The sequence below is a fragment of the Capra hircus genome, chromosome 10, assembly GCF_001704415.2.
Source record: "Capra hircus breed San Clemente chromosome 10, ASM170441v1, whole genome shotgun sequence".
NCBI lineage: Eukaryota > Metazoa > Chordata > Mammalia > Artiodactyla > Bovidae > Capra > Capra hircus.
In genome coordinates, this window is record NC_030817.1 from 43,325,041 (window position 1) to 43,346,316 (window position 21,276).

The 21,276-nt window shown below is 35.6% G+C and overlaps 1 protein-coding gene across 2 annotated transcripts in view; it reads left to right on the plus strand.

Annotated features, from left to right (window-relative positions):
* USP8 (ubiquitin specific peptidase 8) overlaps window positions 1–21,276 on the plus strand; it is a 50,533-nt gene that overhangs the window by 24,672 nt on the left and 4,585 nt on the right. For both annotated transcript variants that reach the window (XM_005685782.3, XM_005685783.3), the window contains exons 6-15: window positions 1,434–1,476; window positions 3,194–3,338; window positions 7,105–7,267; window positions 9,530–9,674; window positions 9,977–10,197; window positions 13,149–13,727; window positions 16,927–17,004; window positions 17,384–17,646; window positions 19,487–19,699; window positions 20,146–20,356. In XM_005685782.3, coding sequence (XP_005685839.2) covers window positions 1,434–1,476; window positions 3,194–3,338; window positions 7,105–7,267; window positions 9,530–9,674; window positions 9,977–10,197; window positions 13,149–13,727; window positions 16,927–17,004; window positions 17,384–17,646; window positions 19,487–19,699; window positions 20,146–20,356 — 2,061 coding nt within the window. The remainder of the gene's footprint in view (window positions 1–1,433; window positions 1,477–3,193; window positions 3,339–7,104; window positions 7,268–9,529; window positions 9,675–9,976; window positions 10,198–13,148; window positions 13,728–16,926; window positions 17,005–17,383; window positions 17,647–19,486; window positions 19,700–20,145; window positions 20,357–21,276) is intronic.

Genomic DNA, 21,276 nt, shown 5'->3' on the forward strand with positions numbered 1-21,276 from the left:
AACTTTTCAACTTTGATTTTGCTGTTTTCCAACAGCAAGGCTATCTTTCTTTACTTTTGTTTACCCATTTTATATTGAAAAGAGAATACAATTAAATTCTGTTAACACAGCTTCAATAATCAACTAATGTTTGCTATGGTTTTTATCTATACCTCCTCTTTCTTCAGTCAAATTCTGGACGACATATCAGGCTAAATGTTTTAGTATGCATCTCAAAGAAAGGAACCTTTTTCTTAATAACTACCGTGCTGTTTTCCTACCTCACAAAATTAACAATAACTCCCTGATATAAATTAAAGCCCAGTCTATATTTATACTTACCACTTGTCTCATAATGATTTTTTAGAGTTGATTGGTTTGAATCAGTATCCAAACAAGGTCCACTCATTGTCTTTTGGTTGCAATGTGTCTTAAGTCTCTATAGCATCCTGTACTTGAGTCTCCTCATTTTTCATTTCTTGCATTTGGCTTTTTAATACTAGATCAGTTCTATAAAATGAACCACATTCTGGATTTATCTGATTACTTCCTCCTTGTGTCACTTAACTTGTTCCTCTGTCTCCTGTATTTCCTGTAGGCTGGAAGTTCAGCCTAAGAGCTCAGTTAGATTCAGGTTCAGTTTTGTTTTTTTTTTTTTTTTTGACAAGAATGCTTTATAGGTGATACTGTGTACTTTATATTATATCATATTAGGAGGCACATAATACACATTTCTTTTTTTACTTTTAGTGATGCAGAAATGGATCTATAAATTCTTGTGGGTCCTTAATTTTCCCATCTGCAAAATAAGTTAGTACTTTAGAGCAGGGGTCCACAGCCTCTGGGATCTAATGCCTGATGATCTGAGTGGAAGCTGACATAATAATAAAAATGAAATACACAATAAATGTAATGCACTTGAATCATCCTGAAACCATCCATACCCCCACCTTGGTCCATGGAAAAATTGTCTTCTGTGAAACCAGTCCCTGGTGCCAAAAAGGTTGGGGACTACTGTCTTAGAGAATTATCCCATTTTATCTTGGTTAGGAAATACAAATTTATAAAATTTTGTATTAATTCATTTTCCTTTAAGTCTATACTGGAGGATGCTGAAGGGAATGGAATTTTTATTTCACAATAAGAAGTGCTGTCTTGTTAAGTTAAAGACTAAATTTCTCTAATAATTTGTGCTTTGAAATTATATTTCACCTTTAACTGGAGAAAATTTTGAGGAAATGATGTATGAATGTAATGTTACTAGTTGTTTTAGCTGTTGTCAGAGTAGTCTGATAATGCCATTACTGTTCGTCTGTATTTTTATAAAATGCCAGTATCTGCACATTGCATTTCCTAGAAGGCTTTCAGTTTCAAAGTATTAAAGTTGGACTTTTTCTTTCTGTAAAAATTTTTGTTTCTATTAAAGTTTAAACTTTTTTTCCCCTATGAAATAGATAAATGGTGAAAAGAGTGAAAAAAATGAGACTACAGAGAAAGGTAAGTGTGTTCAGAAAGGAGTTTTTAGGTTATTATTGAGATCTTTTGATCTCAGATTTTACACAGTGAGATCTTAGCATTTCATTTCATCTATATGTGAGTTTCTATCATTTTTCCTAACTTCTACAATAGTACTGAAAATGCACTATAGTCTATACTTAGATATCATAGGGAATATTTTTGGTAATACACATTTGAAAACATCAGAATTACAGTTGGTACTTGTCATTTTTTTTTCCCCAAGATGTACCTTAGCATAGTGGTTAAGAGCCTGGAGTCTCAGAAGTCAGACTTCCAGGTTTGAGTACACTCTTCTGAGTTTCACTTTGAGCTTATTACTTCGCCTTTCTACTTCAGTACCCCCCGGCCCATACAATGGGGATAATAATTGCATCTATTTCTTAGGGTTATTGTAAGGAGTGATTGAGTTAATACATGTGATACTCTTAGAACACAGTAAATGTCATATAAGTAACTGTTAGTACTTATGACTCTGAGTAGTAGACTTAATTATTCAAAGCCTTTTTCATTCCCCTCAAAAAAATTCTGAACCAGTAATTTGGATGTTATCCATAGGTGGTGTTGATGTGCCAGGAACAAGGGTGTGACCTAAACAATAAGACTTAGGCAGTTACCTAAGTTTTCCTCTCTCAGAAAAGATTTAACTTCAACAGTGATTGTTTGTAACACTAAAATTATCTATTTAAAATATTGCCATACAACAGTTAAAAGAGTAAAACTGAGTGTAGCGAGGTACCTTCCTGAAAGCTGTTACCAGTTCATTCTAAGATTAGTTTTTATCCATATGTTCTTTTGTATCTCACCCTGCTTAGATTTAACCCTTCTTGGTGGTTTGTTTTCACTCTTTAGACTGTTTTGATGTCAAAGTGATCTTGGTGGTTAGAAAAGGAAGTAAGATGGTTATTAGCAACTGGGAATTTTAGCTTTGGAGGTAGTGTGACTATGTTCTTCCCACAGATGAAATAGTTCTGTACATATTTAAGCCTCCTGGTAGTACGTTTTAATCTTCACTTCAGGTGGTAGAACCTGGAAGGAAAATAGCAACATAGGGATTATTTATTTTGGCTAAATTTTAAAGGGGTCAATATTAAATATTTTATGCTTGAGGAGCCCTGTGGTCCTTGCATGAAAGCAGCTATAGACAGTATGTAAACAAATGAGTGTAGCTGTGTTCCAGTGAAAACAGGTGACCGTGGTTAACCAACCCCAGATGTGGGACACAGATAACAAACTTTTGGCTTGTTATTCTAGGAAATCTACAAGGTTTTCAGATAGCCCCCAAAAGACCCCAAGGAGACTTGTAAAAAATTTAGAACCTTTCAAGAACTTTTGATCCATAAATTTTTTTTTCTGGTTGACATTTCTCAAATGACTTAATTTTTTCAACTAGAATATTTTCATGAGACACATATTATTAGTATTTTATACAGCAACAGAGCCAGCACCAGATCTAGTTGTAATATCACCAGCAAGTTTTGGTATTTAAGTCTTTATAAACAAAGCTTTGAACTAGTTTCTTGATAAATGCCAAAAGCAAATTGTATATAAAGTTAGTTTAAAAGGTAATAAATAATGTGATGGGACAGCAAGTATACGACACTTCCAGGAAAAACTATGCTTGCCGTGTGGTCAGTGATATGATAGCACGTGGAACCGGGTGCTTCTTGTCACTTATATTGTCTCTATCAATTCCAAGGAGCAATCACAGCGAAGGAGCTATACACAATGATGATGGATAAAAATATCAGCTTGATTATAATGGATGCTCGGAGAATGCAAGATTATCTGGATTCCCATATTTCAGATTCTCTCAGTGTTCCTGAAGAAGCCATCAGTCCAGGGTGAGTCATTGTATATTTAGATAAAATGGTAAACTGTGGACAGTAGTAAATGTTGCAGCTTAGCATCCATGTTAAATGTGGCAGTCTTTTCTTTCCCTGTGGTGCTTTTCATTCTTTGTTCCTCAGTGGCACACCTTACCCTTTCTGTAGGGTAGTGTAAAAGACATCCCGGTTTGGCTCTTTTTTCCTGTCTGTGGCATTTGGAGCCTTATTGGAAGAGGAATGAAACTGCTTTTGTATGTCTTCTTTACCCAGGTGTTTGTTGAGTAATTGCTCCTGTTTTTTATTTTTGAGCTTGTGAATCATATCTACAAAACTAGTAGATACTAGTTTTATGACTAAAATCATAAACTAGTTGAATTGTTTTCTATTTTTAAGTTCCCCATACTATTACCTGTGGTAAGAGAGTACGTAAATACTTTCTTGAAGAAGTAGCAGGTTAGCTAAGTGATTAAGAAAAAAATGTGGGTTATAAAATCAGGCTGTGTTCAGACTGTGTAATTCTGTCACTTATTAGCCTCATTACTTCTAGCTAGTAATCTAACCTCTCTAAGCCCATGTTTCCATCTGTGAAACTGGGATAATAATAGAACATATCTGAGAAGGTTTGAGATGTTTAAATGACAGATTTTACATAAACATACATTTAGCACAGTGCCTGGCACTAGTAAGGACCTACTAATCTCTTTCTTTCTATTTTAAAAGCCTTTAACCTGTAAAAGAATTTAAAGTTACTTGCATGAATATACTGTATATTAGAAACTATTATTATAATAGTGACAGAACTAAAACTCCAGTTCCGTGGCTATTTTCATTACTATGAGTGTTATAAAAATTACATAACTTATCTAGGTCTTAGTTTATGGTACTGGATTAGTTAAAATCTATGGTATAACTTAAGGAATCTTAAAAAGAAACATTTTTAAAGTTAGGTAATAAAATTTGCGCAGTTTCTAGCACATTGCAGAGGCTTATAATTGCTCAACCTGAAGAATAGAGTGCTTTGCAAATATGCTATTTAAAAATGAGATTAGAAAGAAAGACAAACGGGGTGGGGGGAAGAAAAAAATTTTTTAAACAAGAATTTTTAAAAAAGGAAAAAAATGAGATTAGAGTGCATAGTCTAATCAAGTAGGTATGAATATTTTTTCTAGGATTTTAAAAGACAGAGTTATGATTAATCTTCAATGGTCTTACCTATACTAACAGAATGCTGGTGGCTTTTGTTGAGTTTAACTGTTTCCCAAAATGCGAGAATTTGACTAATGTGAAACTCAAGGTGAGTTTAGATTCAAGACTAAAGATCAATGAATTGCATACTAAGAAAATGATTACCTTTTAATTTCTGTTTCAGTCCTTCTGAATTAGTTAAAAGATGTTTCAGTTTGGTGCTAGCTTTCCTTTTTAGTATTTGTTAATATCCCCTTCTTGCCAGAGAGCAGGCCTCAGAGTTCTCTACAGGTAACAATATCCTTAGCCCAGTCAGTTTTCAAAAACTGAATGCATCCATTTAGCTAGTGTCTGGACCAAGAAACAGAACATTACCATCATTCTAGGAGGCCCCCCTTATGCTACCTATCTGTGGCTACCCATATCCCCCATCCACCCAAGGGAAGCACCAACAGATTTGTTTTTGTAGTTTATATAAATGGAATTGTACAGTCTAAAGTCTTTAATGTCTGGCTTCTTATACTTGACCTTATGTTTGTGAGTCATGTATATTATTGTGTGCGGTTGTAATTTGTTTATCCTCATTGCTATTTGGTGATCTATTATGTGAACATAGCATAATTCACTGATCTGTTTTATTTACTTTTAGGATTATCCTTTATTTATTGGGCATGATGCTGTTTTTTCATGCATATAGGAACATACACTTTCCTGTTAAAAACAATTCAAGTAAAGGTTCACTTTCAATTAAATAGTTAAAACATTACACAGTAGACAAAGGAGAGCAGAGTTGTAGGAGCTTGTGAAGGGGGTATGTGAAAGACTGAAGTTTGAGGAGTACTGACTGATTTTATTGTTTTCTAAACTAGAGTTCTGAAGAATACTAGAGAGTTTTTAGACAAAGTGTATTTAGGCAAATATATCCTTAGAGTCAGAAATTGTCCTTAAGAATATCATGTTTCAGTTTTCCTCCTCCTTTGTTGACCAAGCATCCTTTTAATCTCTAATCTTTGTATATCAAGTAGGATTTAACTATAAAACAGTATTTTGTATTTCTTTTTTTCCCCTTATTTCCTAGAAAATATAGTAACCAACATTATAATATAGGAACAGGATTTTTTTCTCTTAAATTATCTAAACCATTTAGTTTTACTTAGAATACAAGTTTCTGCCCAGTTTGCCAGCATCACCAGTTAAATACTGAAATACCTAGGCGCTTTGCTAGGAATAATGTGGAGTTCCTTACCTGGAGGTGCAAATCTGTATTATTCATTCCATCATTTCAGCAGATATTTACTGAGCACTCATGATGGGCTGAGTGACTGTGGTTCTAAGAGCTGGGGCTAAATCACTGAACAGACAGAAGTCTTTGCTTCGTGGAGCTTATATTTTAACAGGATAGGTGAGACAGACAGTAAACCTTAAAATGTGCATCTGCCACTGATAAGCGCTATGGAGATGACTGTGTTCAGTGTGTATGTTGGGCTGAGTATTAAACATTTTAATCCATGAAGGTTTCATGGAGAAGCTATCCCTCAGCTAACCTTGAGATAAGAGAAATGAGTGATGCGCTTACCTGAGGAAAGAGAGTTCCAGACAGAGGGGACAGTAGGAGCAGAGGTGCTTAGGCAGGAGCATGCCTGCATAAACCAGGAATCACAAGGCAGTGCCAAGGGTGCAATGGAGTTGAGGGGAGTAAGTTAGTTAAGCAGTGATAAGGATGTTTAGGTAATAGGATTTGAGGTAGGAGCCATGCACTGGGGCTCTTTAGGTAAGAATTTAAGCTTTTGTGTGAGCAAAGTAGGAAGTGAAGAACATGCTTTAGTGTAGACTTGGTATTATTCACAAGTGATGATGTAGCAGGCAACACAGCAAAACAGTTAAGAGTGTACATGTGAGCTAGCGGCAACTGTAACCTTGGATACTAACCCCTTTGTGCCTCAGTTTCCCCTTGCCTATTTTATAGGAGTATAGTGAGGATCTAGTGAGAGTCAATGAGAATAAAACATTTAGAATAGTACCTGGCACATGGTAAATGCTGCATGTGTTTGTTAAATAAGCATTTTGTTATTTGGTTACCTATTAATTATCTGTATAGGTATAAGAGAACTGAAATATAAAAGTGTTACCCCCTGTCCCCCATTATTTATATTTGACTGAGATGTAGTCAGATGAGTTCCTATGTTTTCATTTTTTGCCCCCTATCTCTTTTTTTAATATTAAGCGTCAAATGAGTCTGTTTCTTTCAGCCTCTAATAATTACTAAAATATGTTTTAATATTATGCATTAGTGAAGGTGTTAAACATTTTAGGCTATTCTTAACATATAGTCTGACCTTAGAAAGGAAACTTTGCTATGATATGAGGAGTTCCCTGGCAGTCCAGTGGTTAGGACTCTGCTTTTATTGCCAAGGGCTCTGGGTTCAGTCCCTGGTTGGGGAATTAAAATCCAGAAGCCCCATGACATGGCCAAAAAAAAAGAAAAAACGTTTGCTATGGTATGATAAAGACTGTGGAACAAAACTTGGTGTCTTATAACAGTATATTAGGACCTCTTATCTACTTTTGCCCCAATACAAATGTTAATACATTTCAGAGTCACTGCTAGTTGGATTGAAGCAAACCTCCCAGATGATTCTAAAGACACATGGAAGAAGAGGGGGACTGTGGATTATGTGGTTCTTCTTGACTGGTTTAGTTCTGCAAAAGATTTACAACTTGGGACAACTCTACGGAGTCTGAAAGATGCACTTTTCAAGGTTAGCAAGTTTCCTTGTTAGTTTACTGTAATTGCAAGCCTTCTCTGGTTGTTAGAAAGGTATGTTGACTAGTTGATTATCTTAAGGACATGAAGATCCATCATGCTTTGGTTGTAGACTTTTAAAAAATTCAGATTTAGAAGACTAGTTTTGAATAACCGAATAATATTAAAATTATCTTAACAGTAGGATAATTAGAACTTCCAGAAATGTAAATTATTTGGAAAATGCTGTTTTTGTAATGAAACATAAAGGAAGAAATCATTAAGGAAAAAAGACTGATACAACAGTAAAATAAAAACTTAAGTGTGAAAAAATGATTTGAAGGCAGAAGGTAAAAATATTTGTAACAGATATGGCACTGATTTAGAACACCTAAAATCTGCAGAGTTTTTGCAAATAAATAAGATTACTTAAGATAAAATGTTGAAGTAAGTAGTAGAAACAGACATAAACAGAAGATATGAAAGTGACAAAAATAAAAATATCAACATGACTAGTAATCAGAAATGCAAATTCAAACAGTTAATGTTACTGTCGTGATCAGATTAACAAGGATAAAAGTAATACTTGGTTTAATATGTTAAATTATTAAATAGCACTAAATGCTGGTAAGCATGTGGTAAGAATAAAACTCAGTGTGCTGGTAGGAGGGTCAGTTGATGGAACATTGTCTTCCAGGAGAGCAGTCTTAAAAGCCTTGAAACAATCATGCTTCAAAGCAGGAAATCGCAGAATATAGCCAGGTATAGGCTGATATATGAAACTGCCAGTATTCACCTACTTTTCAGTAAAAAAGTGACAGTTTCATAAAGGTAAGCCTAAGGTACCTGTAAAGTTTAGTGTATGATAAAGATGACATAACAGATCAGTGAGGAAAAGATGGATTGAAATAACTGGTTTGAGGAGAGCTGGCTAGCCAGTAAAGTAAAAGAAAGAGGATCTCTGCCTTATTTCTTGGACCACACTAGATTCCAAATGGGGAAAAGACATAAATATGTTGATTGAAACAATGAACTACCAGGAAAAGCCATGATAAATGTTTTTATTACCTTGATCCTGAACCAAAGAGGCTCATATATTTGACTGTACTGAAAATACCACAAATAAAAAGTCAGGGAAAATATTTGTAACAAGACGAAAACCTATTTTCCTTAATACTCAGAGTACATTCACTGTTTACTAAGAAAAATAGCAGTCTGTAGAAAAATGGGCGAAAGATGAGATTAAGGTAAGCCATAGACTATAAAGGGTTAATAAATGTATTAAAAGATGTTAAACTTCACATATAAATGCTAATACAACTCATTTTATGTCCACCAGTTTGGTAAAAATTATAAAGACTTACAATGGGCATTCTCATACACTGATGGTAAATGTGTAAACTGACATTGTCTTTTGAAGGGCAGTTTGATGGCATCTTTTAAGCCAACGGTTTTAGGAAATTATTGTACAGAAATACACAAACATATTTTTTAAAGTTCATTTCAACGATGAGCAATATGTATTAAAAGCCTTAAAATGTTCTTGGCCTACCCTCTCTACTTCTGGGAACTTTTCCTAATGGAGTCAATTCGGTATGTGTATAGGATCTTTATTGGAGAAGGAAATGGCAACCCACTCGTGTTCTTGCCTGGAGAATCCCAGGGATGGGGGAGCCTGGTGGGCTGCCGTGTATGGGGTCACAGAGTTGGACACGACTGAAGTGACTTAGCATAGGATCTTTAGTATTTATCTCAGCATTTTTTATAATTAAATAGGAAAAATAATAATTGTTGAAACAGTTATTATAATCAGTAATTGTTGATTCAGTTTTGGTGTGTGTGTGTATGTAGGTGTCTGTATAAAACAGAATATTATCTGGTCATTACAGATGATGATATAGCTCTTTATGGATAATAGATGATCGTATTAAAGAAAAGCAGCATAAGTTTCATTATTTTATTAAAAAATGAAAAGTATATATAGAAAACAGTAAGAATAAACTAAAATGTTATTTCTGGATGATGAGGTTATATTTTTATCGTATGTTGTGTTCCTATTTTTCTTCTAAGATCATGGATTACTTGTGTGATTTTAAAAACCTGATCTATCCATTTGTTTCATTAAATGCTGAATTTTGAATTCATCTGTCTCTTTTTTTTATAATCATTTACAAGAAATGGATCTTTTAAGAACAGTTTAATATTCAGGTTTGTTGTGTTTTTAGCTGTCAAGAGACTGCTGCCATATTATTAAACATACTATTTCCTTATTTTATAGTGGGAAAGTAAAGCTGTCCTGTGCAATGAACCTTTGGTTTTAGAAGGAGGCTATGAAAACTGGCTCCTTTGTTATCCACAGTATACAACAAATGCTAAAGTTACACCACCCCCACGAGGCAAGAATGAAGAGGTGTCTGTCTCATGTATGTATGTGAAATTTTTTGTTTAAAATTGCTTTGGTAAAATTTTAAATTTTTTCTGTTCTCAGGGTAGTGTTCTTGGTTGTGTGTGCATTTGTCCTGTTAGATAGCAGTTTGCTTTTAGGCATAAAAAATACAAGATGTCCACAGTATGAAAGTTAATGTTTATCAATTCATTAAGACTGTTGTGGTTGTCACTGCTTCCTTCATGTTTAACTATGACATAGAACATGCATGAGACATGAAGTACTGTTTATGGGGTTTGCTCTTCTTTCAAGAATATTTTTATCTTTTGGGGATTTTAGTGGACTTCACTTACCCTTCACTGGAAGAATCAGTTCCTTCTAAACCTACTGCCCAGATGATACCTCCTGTAGAAATCAGTGAAAATACAGAATTGATAAACAGTCAAGATGAGAGAATGGGACCACTGAATATATCAGCTCCAGTTGAACCAATTGCTGCTTCTAAATCTGATGTTTCACCCATAATTCAGCCAGTGCCTATTTTAAAGAATATTCCACAGGTATGTTTTAACTTTGTCTTTTCTTTTAATATTAAGGATATAGTATAGAAATATGTATGTAGTGTATATATACCTTCAATATTTTAGAAAGAAAAATATTGCAAAAATCTATATTTCTCTATTTTTGGTATACTGGTACATTTTTGCCATAAAAAAACTTCATTGTAATTGTCTTACTGCCACAGCAATATCAGAATAGAAAACTGAAAGGATTTTAAACCTAACTGGGTCCATTTAGTATAGGCAATACTAATGGAAGACAGTATTAGCACAATGACCTTGAACAACACTTGCAGGTGTTTATTATAAATCTAATTCATAGTATTTTCCCAGATGGTTTGGCTTACAGATGATAGATATATGATGTCGGTATTTTGGTTTTGAAATAGTTCTTTAGTTTGATTTCCTTAGACTCTGACACATAAATAACAGGCATATTTTAACAATAATTGTTTAAAAGAGCTTACATAAAAGATGTTAAAATAAAAAAATTATAATATCTTTATTGTCATTAGATTTTATTTAAAGGAAGATAAACTAATTCTTTCCTGTGTATTTTCCAGTAAGATTTTTTTTTAAGCATTTTTAATTTTTTTCTCAGATATTTAAATAATATTTCATATTTGAAGTAGGAGAAGGCAATAGCACCCCACTCCAGTACTCTTGCCTGGAAAATCCCATGGGCAGAGGAGCCTGGTAGGCTGCAGTCCATGGGGTCGCAAGGAGTTGGACACGACTGAGCGACTTCATTTTCACTTTTCACTTTCATGCATTGGAGAAGGAAATGGCAACCCACTCCAGTGTTCTTGCCAGGGACGGGGAGAATCCCAGGGACGGGGGAGCCTGGTGGGCTGCCGTCTATGGGGTCGCACAGAGTCGGACACGACTGAAGCGACTTAGCAGGAACATCTGGTTTGTGGAGCAGGCTCTGATTAGAAAATTTAGTCATTTTTTGGGGATATAAAATAAAGCAGTTCATGTTTTAAGGCCTACTTTTAATATCTCTGATTAAATCTTAAGACTAATTATTTGAATAATTTTTCTTAAAATGAAAATTTAAGAAATTTTAAAAAGAGCTTATGACATTGCACTTCCTTTCAATTTAATCACCATGTTATTTAAATCATAATCCCTGTGTGACTTTCTGAGATATATACAATTTATGAATTGTACCTTGATAAACATGTACTATTTAATATAATCAATAATATGCATCAATAAATATGTACTGTTTAATAGTCAGTGGAGCACACATACATCAAGAAGAGAAGTTCTCACTGAGAGTCGGTATCATCAGGGAGGTCTTCATGGAGGAGGTAGTATTTTTATCTGGGCTTTAAGAGTGGAGTAGGATTTCAGGATGAAAGAAACAAGTGGAAAAATTTTATGACTAAAGGCACAAAGCATGTTCTGGGATTGGTAAGTAGTTCTGACAGGCTTGGGCACAGCTCTCGGAGAGAGGTGAGTGTGATGATAGATAAGATTGGAAAAGTGGACAGAAGTCATCAAGAGAGACTTTGATCTCTCTTGGAATTTTGTCCTGTAGGTGAAAGGAAATCGTTAAAGAATTTTAAACTTGAAAGTAACATGATCATAGCTATGCTTTTAAGATGAGTGGAAAATGTGGATGAAGACATTTATTTTGATCCCTGTTCACCTTTTATTGTTAACCTCATCCTCACAGTGTTTGTTCTAACTTTATTCACAAATAAATTTTTAAAAGGGTGGGGGCAGGGAAGGTTTTTTTTTTAAGAGGCAAAAAGAGAAGAGCAGAGGAATGATTCCTTGTGATAGTGTTTTCTAATGGGAAAAACATATAGTTCATTTTGTAGGAACTATACAGGTTGTTACTGGCAGACATTCTCATTTTTATTTCAGTGAAGATCTCAAGAAATGATGTTAGGGTCATTTTTAACAATTTTGTAGGGTTAGTATATTGTTAAATTGAGGTAATTACTCGGTTTTAATTAGTATCTTATCTCTTATGGAAGTTGTTCTGGAATATTTTATTCATTCTCTCTGCAACATTTTATTTCCTGTTAGGCACAGTCTCTACCCTCCTGGAGCTTATGGGCTAATAGGGAAGATTTTAAACAATTAAAGTTGTTTAATCAGAATCCCAGTAAGTACTAAGAGGGAAAAGAGTAGAGTATTATGACAGCATATATCAAGAGGCTTAGCTGGTCCTTAGGGATCAGGGAAGTCTTTTCTAAGGGAGAGATATTTAAGCTAAAACTTAATGTTATGGGCATTATCTAGTTGAACAACTAGTATAAAGGCCTGACTTGGGAAGAAGCATGGCATCTTTGAGGAATTAAAGATGGGGGCAGGGTAAGTATGGCTGATGTATAGGCAGAAGAGAGACCACACAGGCATGGCAAGACTTTTAGATCTAAGTCTATGTAATCTAAGTGCAGTGAGTGGTTATTGACAGTAAGATTTTAAGTCAGTGGTCAGATTTATGTTTTAAAATGATTACTCTGGCAACAGGATGGAGAAACAAATTTGAAATATATGAAACTCTGAGTTTTTTTTATTTGAGCAACGCATAGTGGGCATACCCATGCGTTTGTTGGGGGAAGTCATTAATTCGGTTTTGGCTGTATTAGGTTTGTGATATATGTGAGATACTCATGTGAAGACACTGAGTAGGCAGTTGGGTATGTGGAAATGGAACTTTAGGGGTGCTCAGGTCTGGTTCTTTATGTTATAGAATGAAATCTTCATACACAAAACATATCAGGGTATTGAAAGTGTGGAATCAAGAGGATGTAAGTGCCAAGTGCCTTATGAGAAATCTTGACATTAGGTCATTTACAAATGGATGTTTTGGCAGATATTGTCTCCACAGAGTGATGGTTCTTTTTATCACAACTTGATATCAAGAACTGAGGTTATTGTGTTCCTGGATTTCAACAAAAGGATGTTTTTCTCTGTATTTGTTGATACAGATTGATCGTAGTAAAAAACCAGCAATCAAATTGCCTGAAGATCATAGAATGAAATCTGAAAGTACAGATCATGAGGAACAGTCTCCTCAGAGTGAAAAAGTTGTTCCTGATCGTTCCACAAAACCGGTATTTCCCCCTCCAACTGCCATGCTAACGGACGAAGAAAAAGCTCGTATTCACGCAGAAACTGCTCTTCTAATGGAAAAAAACAAACAAGAAAAAGAACTTAGAGAAAGGCAGCAAGAGGAACAGAAAGAGAGACTGAGGAGGGAAGAACAAGAACAAAAAGACAGAAAGGAACAAGAAGCTGAAGAAAATGAAATCACAGAGAAGCAACAAAAAGCAGAACAAATGGAAAAGAAAGAAAGTGAACAGGCCAGGAAAGAAGATAAAGAAACTTCAGCAAAGAGGGGCAGAGAAATAACAGGAGTAAAAAGACAAAGTAAAAGTGAACATGAGACTACCGATGCCAAGAAATCTGTAGAAGATAGGGGGAAAAGGTGTCCAACCCCAGAAGTGCAGAAGTCAACAGGAGATGTGCCTCATGCCTCTGTGGCAGGAGATTCAAGTTCAGGCAAGGTAAGCAGAAACAGTACAAATTGCCAACTAAGTGTAAGAAAACGTACATAAAAAGTGACATCAGTAGCAGTCCATAAACAGGGTAGACATTTCAGTTGATTTTCTAGATGATAGATTTGTACTGATCCAATTACATTTGCTTACCTGCTCTTGATTGGTTGGGACTGGAATTGCTTTTCACGTCTATGGAATGCAACATATTTTTGCTAATTGAGATAAATAGCTGCTTTCTTCATTTTTATGCTTGATGTGTGATCATCAAAGGACTAGAGTGAAATATAATCTTCTGATCTCACAATGGAGGAATTAGGTGCCAAATTTTTATATGATGAAGTTTGTGTCTGCTTAGAATATGGCCAGTTTATCTTTGTGTGTAATGGTTTTATTTGTCAAGTCTGTGTCATTTGTTTGTTCATTCATCTGATCAAAAATTTTGGCAGTAATCCCATTAATGTTGCCTTTTCCTACCCTTGGCTATTACTCTTCATTGATTTTCATAATTTTGGAGGAGATTTTTCCTTCTTTTCTTTTTGGCTACCCCACACAACTTGTAGGATCTCAGTTCCCCAAGCAGGGACTGAACCTGGGCCTTGGCAGTGAAAGTGCCAAATCGTAACTGCTAGACACTAGGGAGCTCCACTTTTTCTTTTATTGGGATACAGCCAGTTAGTTAACAGTGCTATGATAGTTTCAGGTGAATAGCAAAGAGATTCAGCCCTACCAGAGAAGATTTTTTTTTAACCTAATAATATCATGTGTGCTTTTCATGGGCTTTTTTTTTTTTTGGTCTATTACACCATTAATAATGCTTTTTCCTTTTGAACACTAAGTGTTTTGGGCTTTTTAAAATCCTACTTTGTTCTTATTCTTTTCCTTCCGGTTTTATTGAGATACAATTGACATAACACTGTATAAGTTTAAGATGTACAATATAATGATTGTTATCTCATGGAAATAAAAAATTTAAGAGTAAAAAAAAAAGTGATAACTCTTTAAGATTTACTTTCTTAACAACTATCAGATGTAACATATAGCAGTGTTAATTAATCATGTTGTACCTTATATCCACTTACTACTGGAAGTTTGTTTGACTACCTTCCTCCAAGTTCCTGTTCTACCTTCCACCTCTGATAATCATAAGTCTGATCCTTTTTCCTTTGTGTTTGTTTTTGAAGTATAAATGACTTATAATACTATGTTCAACATAGGCATATACATTTCCAAATGATCACCATAGTTAAGTCTAGTTATGTCATCATACAAGGATACACAGCTATTGACTATATTCCCACAACGTATATTTCATCCATGTGACTCATTTATTTTGCAACTGAAAGTTTGTACCTCTTAATTTTCCTCATCTATTTCTTTTTCTCACCACCACCCGCTGCCCCACTCCTCACCGCTGGTGGTAGCCACTTGTTTGTTCTCACATCTGTAACTGTTTCTGTTTTCTCTTGTTCATTTGTTTTTTAGATTGGTTTTTTAGATTCTGCATGTAAGTGAAATCATATATTTGTCTTTTGAGGCTGATTAGATCCATCCATGTTGTCACAAATGACAAAATTTCATTCTTTTTTATGGCTAATCTTCCATTGTGTATATATACTGTACATCTTCTTTATCCATTCATCTATTTATGGACATCTAGGTTGCTTCCATATTTGTGGCTGTTGTAAATAATGATGTAATGAACATAGGGGTACATATATCTTTTCTAATCAGTGTTTTTGTTTCTTTGGATAAATAACCAGGAGTAGAATTGCTGGATCATATGGTAGTTCTGTTTAAAATTTGTTTTTAACAATCTCCATACTGTTTTCCATAGTGACTGCACCAATTTACATTCCCATCAACAGTGTTATACTAGGGTTCCTTTTTTTTTTTTTCACATTTGCCAATACTTGTTATATGACATCTTTTTGGTAACAGCCATTCTGATGAGTGTGAGGTGTTACCTCATTGTGGTTTTGATGCTTTTCCCTGATGACCAGTGATGCTGAGCATCTTTTCATGAGTGTATTGGCCATCTGTCTTTGGAAAAATGTCTGTTCAGATCCTGTGCCCATTTTAAAATCAGATTTTTGTTTCTTTGATGTTGAGTTGTATGGGTTCTTTGTATAATTTGGACATTAACCCCTTATCAGATATATTGTTTGCAAATATCTTCTCCCATTCAGTAGGTGGCCTTTTCATTTTGTTGGTAGTTTCCTTCTCTGTGCAAAAAGCTTTTTAATTTGATGTAGTTCCATTTTTCTGTCTTTGCTTTTGTTACCTTTGCCTGAGAAGTCATATGCCAAAAATTATTACTAAGACGAATGTCAGAGTGTTCCTCCATTGTTTTTCTTTTAGAAGTTTTATGGTTTCAGGTTTTACATTTAAGTCTTTAATCCATTTTGAATTTATTTTTGTGTATGTATGAGAGAATAGTCTAGATTTGATTCTTTTGCATGTAGCTGTCCAGTTTTTCCAACACCGTGTTTTAAAAATATTTTGGGGTTTTTTGTTTTACGTCTTCTCTCTTGGCTTGTTTTTGTTTTGACTGTTTCATGCAGCTTGCAGGATTTTAGTTTCCCGACCAGGGATTGAACCTGGGGCCATGGCAGTGAAAGCGTTGAATCCTAACCACTGAACCACCAGGGAACTCCAGATTTGTTTTTAAAATTAATAAAATGTCAGTGCTCTTTATATGCTGAAATTTAGAATGCCTAATATTTTGAATTATTTTGTTCAATAAAAAGAGATGTGGAAAAAATTATATGCTTGCCTAGATAGCTCAAAAGTGTGATGCATCTTTAACACCATTTATTGAAGAGGTTGACTTTTCTTCATTGTATAATCTTCCTTGTGTGGATATACCACACTTGATTGCTTCTGCTTTGGGGCTATTATGAATAATAATTCTATGAACATTTGCATCCAAGTCTTTGTGTGGAAATAAATTTTCTTATCTTTGGAGTTGACACTTAGAAGTGAAATTGTCTTTGTGTTGTTTTTTTTAGAGAAGCCACCATCTTCATAGGCTATGCACATACACTCCTTCCCCTTGCTGTGATAATTTTAGGACTTTAAGAACACATGTATAGTTCTTTATCTTTTAAAAAATATTAAGGGGAGCCAACACAAGGTTTGTGGTTCTTTGCTATGGCAAAATTTAATTTAAAAATCCTTTTCCTTTTCCTTCTCTTTTTAAAACTAGTCTCGAGAGCCTTTGACAAGAGCGAGAAGTGAAGAAATGGGGAGGGTTGTACCAGGACTGCCATCAGGCTGGGCCAAGGTAAAACTCCAAATTAGCACAGAAAGAAATTACATGGCACTGTTTTGGTTTAAAAAAAAAAATTATGAACTTGTTTATTCTGCATCTTCTCTAACGCAGAGTTGACTGTTTCTTCATTATAAAGGACATAGCTCATTTAGATTTCTCGATAGCCAATCAGGGATGCTGGCTATAATATATGAGCATCCTGGCATGTCATTTAAAAACAGTGTATCATTTTAAAACCTAAGGTTCTTTGGAAGTTTAATTATAGAAGTGATTATCACCATTTTATTCAAATTATTTTAATCCAAAAGTAAACTTAGTAGTGGAATACTTTCGAGTTATTTGTTGTTGAATGTTCAGTTTTTTGACCTATGCTTTTTTTCCCCCGCTTAAGTTTCTTGATCCCATCACTGGAACTTTTCGTTACTATCATTCGCCTACCAACACTGTTCATATGTATCCACCGGAAATGGCTCCTTCATCTGCACCTCCTTCCACCCCTCCAACTCATAAAGCCAAGCCACAGATTCCTGCTGAGCGGGATAGGGAACCGTCTAAACTGAAGCGCTCCTACTCCTCCCCAGATATCACCCAGGCCATTCAAGAGGAAGAGAAGAGGAGGCCAACAGTAACTCCAGCAGTTAATCGGGAAAACAAGTAAGTTTATCCTAACTTCTAGAAACAGAATCATTTGCTGTATTTGAAAACTTCCAAACATACCAGTTTACTAATATCAGGGAGACAGAAAATTCTGTGGATGGCTATCCCAGCTGTTTCTGTTTACTGTAGAGAAAAAAAATAAATGGATTAAATGTCCTTGGTTTTTCTCCCAAGTGTCACAGACTAACTGAAACATGTCAAAAAGGATTCTGTGATTCGTTCACTAATTCATATGTATTGATGTAGACATAAAAGTATGCACCTTGTTACATTTTCAGACAGTGTGCTACTAGAGAGATATTTTTTATAAACTTCGTATGATCCCTAAATTTCCCTTTGAGGACTATAATTTATAGGATTGTTGAATGTCTTGTGGTAGCTCTTAAAATTCCAAACTTTTTTTTAAAAAATTCAGTAACATGGGGGCAAACTTAATGTATTAAAATAATAAGCATTATAGTGTTTATCAGCTTCTAATCCTTATTCTGTTCCCTTTTCTGCGTTGCATTTCTGTTCCTCTGTTCACCAGTGGTGATGAATAGGTTCATTTAGGTTTTCCCAAAACAATATCTCATTTAGATGTATTCCTGGCTTTATCGGTTATTGAATACTCTAATGCTCCTGGCTTATGATTGATAGGTTTATGAGATAGTTTTCTAGTCTCTTTACCATTTCTGATCATTAATTTTGGGGGATTTAGGGTAGATAGAGGTGAAAATAAATGGGATTTTTTGATTTGTTAAATACACTCTTAATTGCTGAGGAATTCTAACTAGGCTGTCTTTTTGGTCTCTTCAGAATCACTTCCCCCAAAAGTAGTTAATATATTTTCCTCCTAAGAATTTACCCTGCCAGGTGGAAGCTTAACTGGAGGAGATTTTGTAAATTCTGAAAATCTATAGATTTCAGGGCTCACTATTAAAACTGGTAAGCGTTTGATTCTTTCTTGAATCATCATTTTTATAAAGTTTGTTGATTTGACAATTTAAAAAACTACAGCATATGTAGTTTGTATATTTTTAAATATATATTGAACAGAGTGCATACACTTGAGCCATGTGTAAACAAAAACTGGTTGGAATATGTTTAATCTGTTCTCAGTATTCCTTTCAGAGGTGGAGATATACTTAGGATCAGTAATAAAAGACACACTTACCAATTAGGAGTTTTCTTAGTGCCCTTACAGTTCTAAAAGTTACATATATAAGTCAAATACACTGCATGACGAAAGTCTTGTAGGCATTCTCTAGTTCAGTGCTGTCCAGTGGCCATGTGGATAGCATGTTCTTTATCTGTTTTGTCCAGTATGGTAGTGGCTGTTTTGAATTGTGGCTACTATAAGAGCTATAAAACTGTAAGTGTATCATGGCTAGCGGTTGCTGCTGGATTTGTCCGCCCAGCTCTAGACTTCAGGTTGTAGCACCCAGATAACCTCTGCCTCCTGTGCATGTGCCGCAGTTACTGGCGTTCTGGTTGAATCCAACATTTGGTAATGCCAGACTTCCTGGGATCATTTAAAAACATTTGAAAGAGCCTTCTCTATTAGAACACTCATCCTGTTCATGAGAAACCAGAGAACCTACTGGTATCTCAGGGTATCTGTAAGAAACATGTGCTCACGTAAGAAGTTAAAGATCCTCATGGCAGGGTCACCAGTGTCACTTAGATACTAACTGTTCTCTAAGACCCAGTACCTTATGACCTAACTTAGTAACTATCTGCAGGATTACCATATACCACGGTGCACAGATGCTGGAGTTTCCTGCCCTTTGAAGTATGAACCTTCATGTCAGATGCGCTGCATTTTAAGATGTCATGTGTACTTTTTCTTCCTTAGGCCAACAAGCTATCCTAAAGCTGAGATCACAAGGCTTTCTGCTTCTCAAATTCGGAACCTCAATCCTGTTTTTGGAGGATCTGGACCAGCTCTCACTGGACTTCGTAATTTAGGAAATACTTGTTACATGAACTCAATACTACAGTGCCTGTGTAATACGCCACATCTGGCTGATTATTTCAACCGCAACTGTTACCAGGATGATATTAATAGGTAAAGAAATATCATACTTTTCTGCAATATCATATTAAAATGGTGCTTTAACCACATTTCCTTACCACCCAGCTCTAGAGATGTCAGATTAGGAAAGGACAATGTAGAGAACAGTGTTCTTAAGAAAAATGTAAAGAAAAGCCTTCTCTGATTGGTGAAGGACAGACAGGAAAGGAACAGTGTAGGAAGGCAGAACCGCACTGTCATAAACTAGAGCCTACTGGTACGGAATAGGAGACCGTGGAGGGCTGGTAGCCAAGAATAAGCAACTTGGAGGGGTGTCATCAAAGTAAGATTCGGGTATTTGGTGATAAATATATGAATAAGTATTTTAGTGTAGGGTCACATATTACAGTATGTGAATAGTTTAATGTTGATATCAAGAACCTGCTATATCTTAGCTTTTTATAATTTGTTTTTTTGTAACTTTAATTATGTTTGCAAAGGTCAAATTTGTTGGGGCATAAAGGTGAAGTGGCGGAAGAATTTGGCATAATCATGAAAGCCCTGTGGACGGGACAGTATCGGTACATCAGTCCAAAAGACTTTAAAATCACCATTGGGAAGATCAATGACCAGTTTGCAGGATACAGCCAGCAAGATTCACAAGAACTGCTTCTGTTCCTAATGGATGGTCTCCATGAAGACCTTAATAAAGTAAGAAATTGTATTTTTCTAAGTTGCAAAGGCGCTTTAGGGTTGCTCAGTGTTGCACTCATTTTTATAACAATTTAAAATTATAGCTGTTGATTGTTCAGTGCTAATTTATTCAAATCTAGGGAGAAGGCAATGGCACCCCACTCCAGTACTCTTGCCTGGAAAATCCCATGAGCAGAGGAGCCTGGTAGGCTGCAGTCCACGGGGTCGCTAAGAGTCGGACATGACTGAGCGACTTCACTTTCACTTTTCACTTTCGTGCATTGGAGAAGGAAATGGCAACCCACTCCAGTGTTCTTGCCTGGAGAATCCCAGGGACGGGGGAGCCTGGTGGGCTGCCGTCTATGGGGTCGCACAGTCGGACACAACTGAAGTGACTTAGCAGCAGCAGGGACTGTGGCATGAAACTTTAAAATAAATACATCTGATAGGTTTACTATTTGAATGGCTGCTAAGTCACTTCAGTTGTGTCCGACTCTGTGCGACCCATACCGCCCACCAGCCCCTGTCCTGGATTCTCCAGCAAGACACTGGAGTGGTTGCATTTTCTCCAATGCGCGAAGTGAAGTCCCTCAGTCTGACTCTTAGCGACCCCATGGACTGTGGCCCACCAGGCTCCTCTATCCATGGGATTTTCCAGGCAAGAGTACTGGAGTGGGGTGCCATCGCCTTCTTCGACTATTTGAATGGCAGTATATACAGTTTGTATTTACTTGTGAAAATGTTAACAGGCTGTATTATTGTGATGAATTTATAAACATTGTAAATTTGTAAACACAGTTGTCAGAGATCCTGTGTTTGTGACCCATATGACCAAATGATTCATGTGAAAAGTTACTATTCTTTGTATACAATGGCTTCTTTTTAGCACCAAGCTGTCCTCTCAAATACTTTTGCTATCACCTTTCTTACCAGCAAAC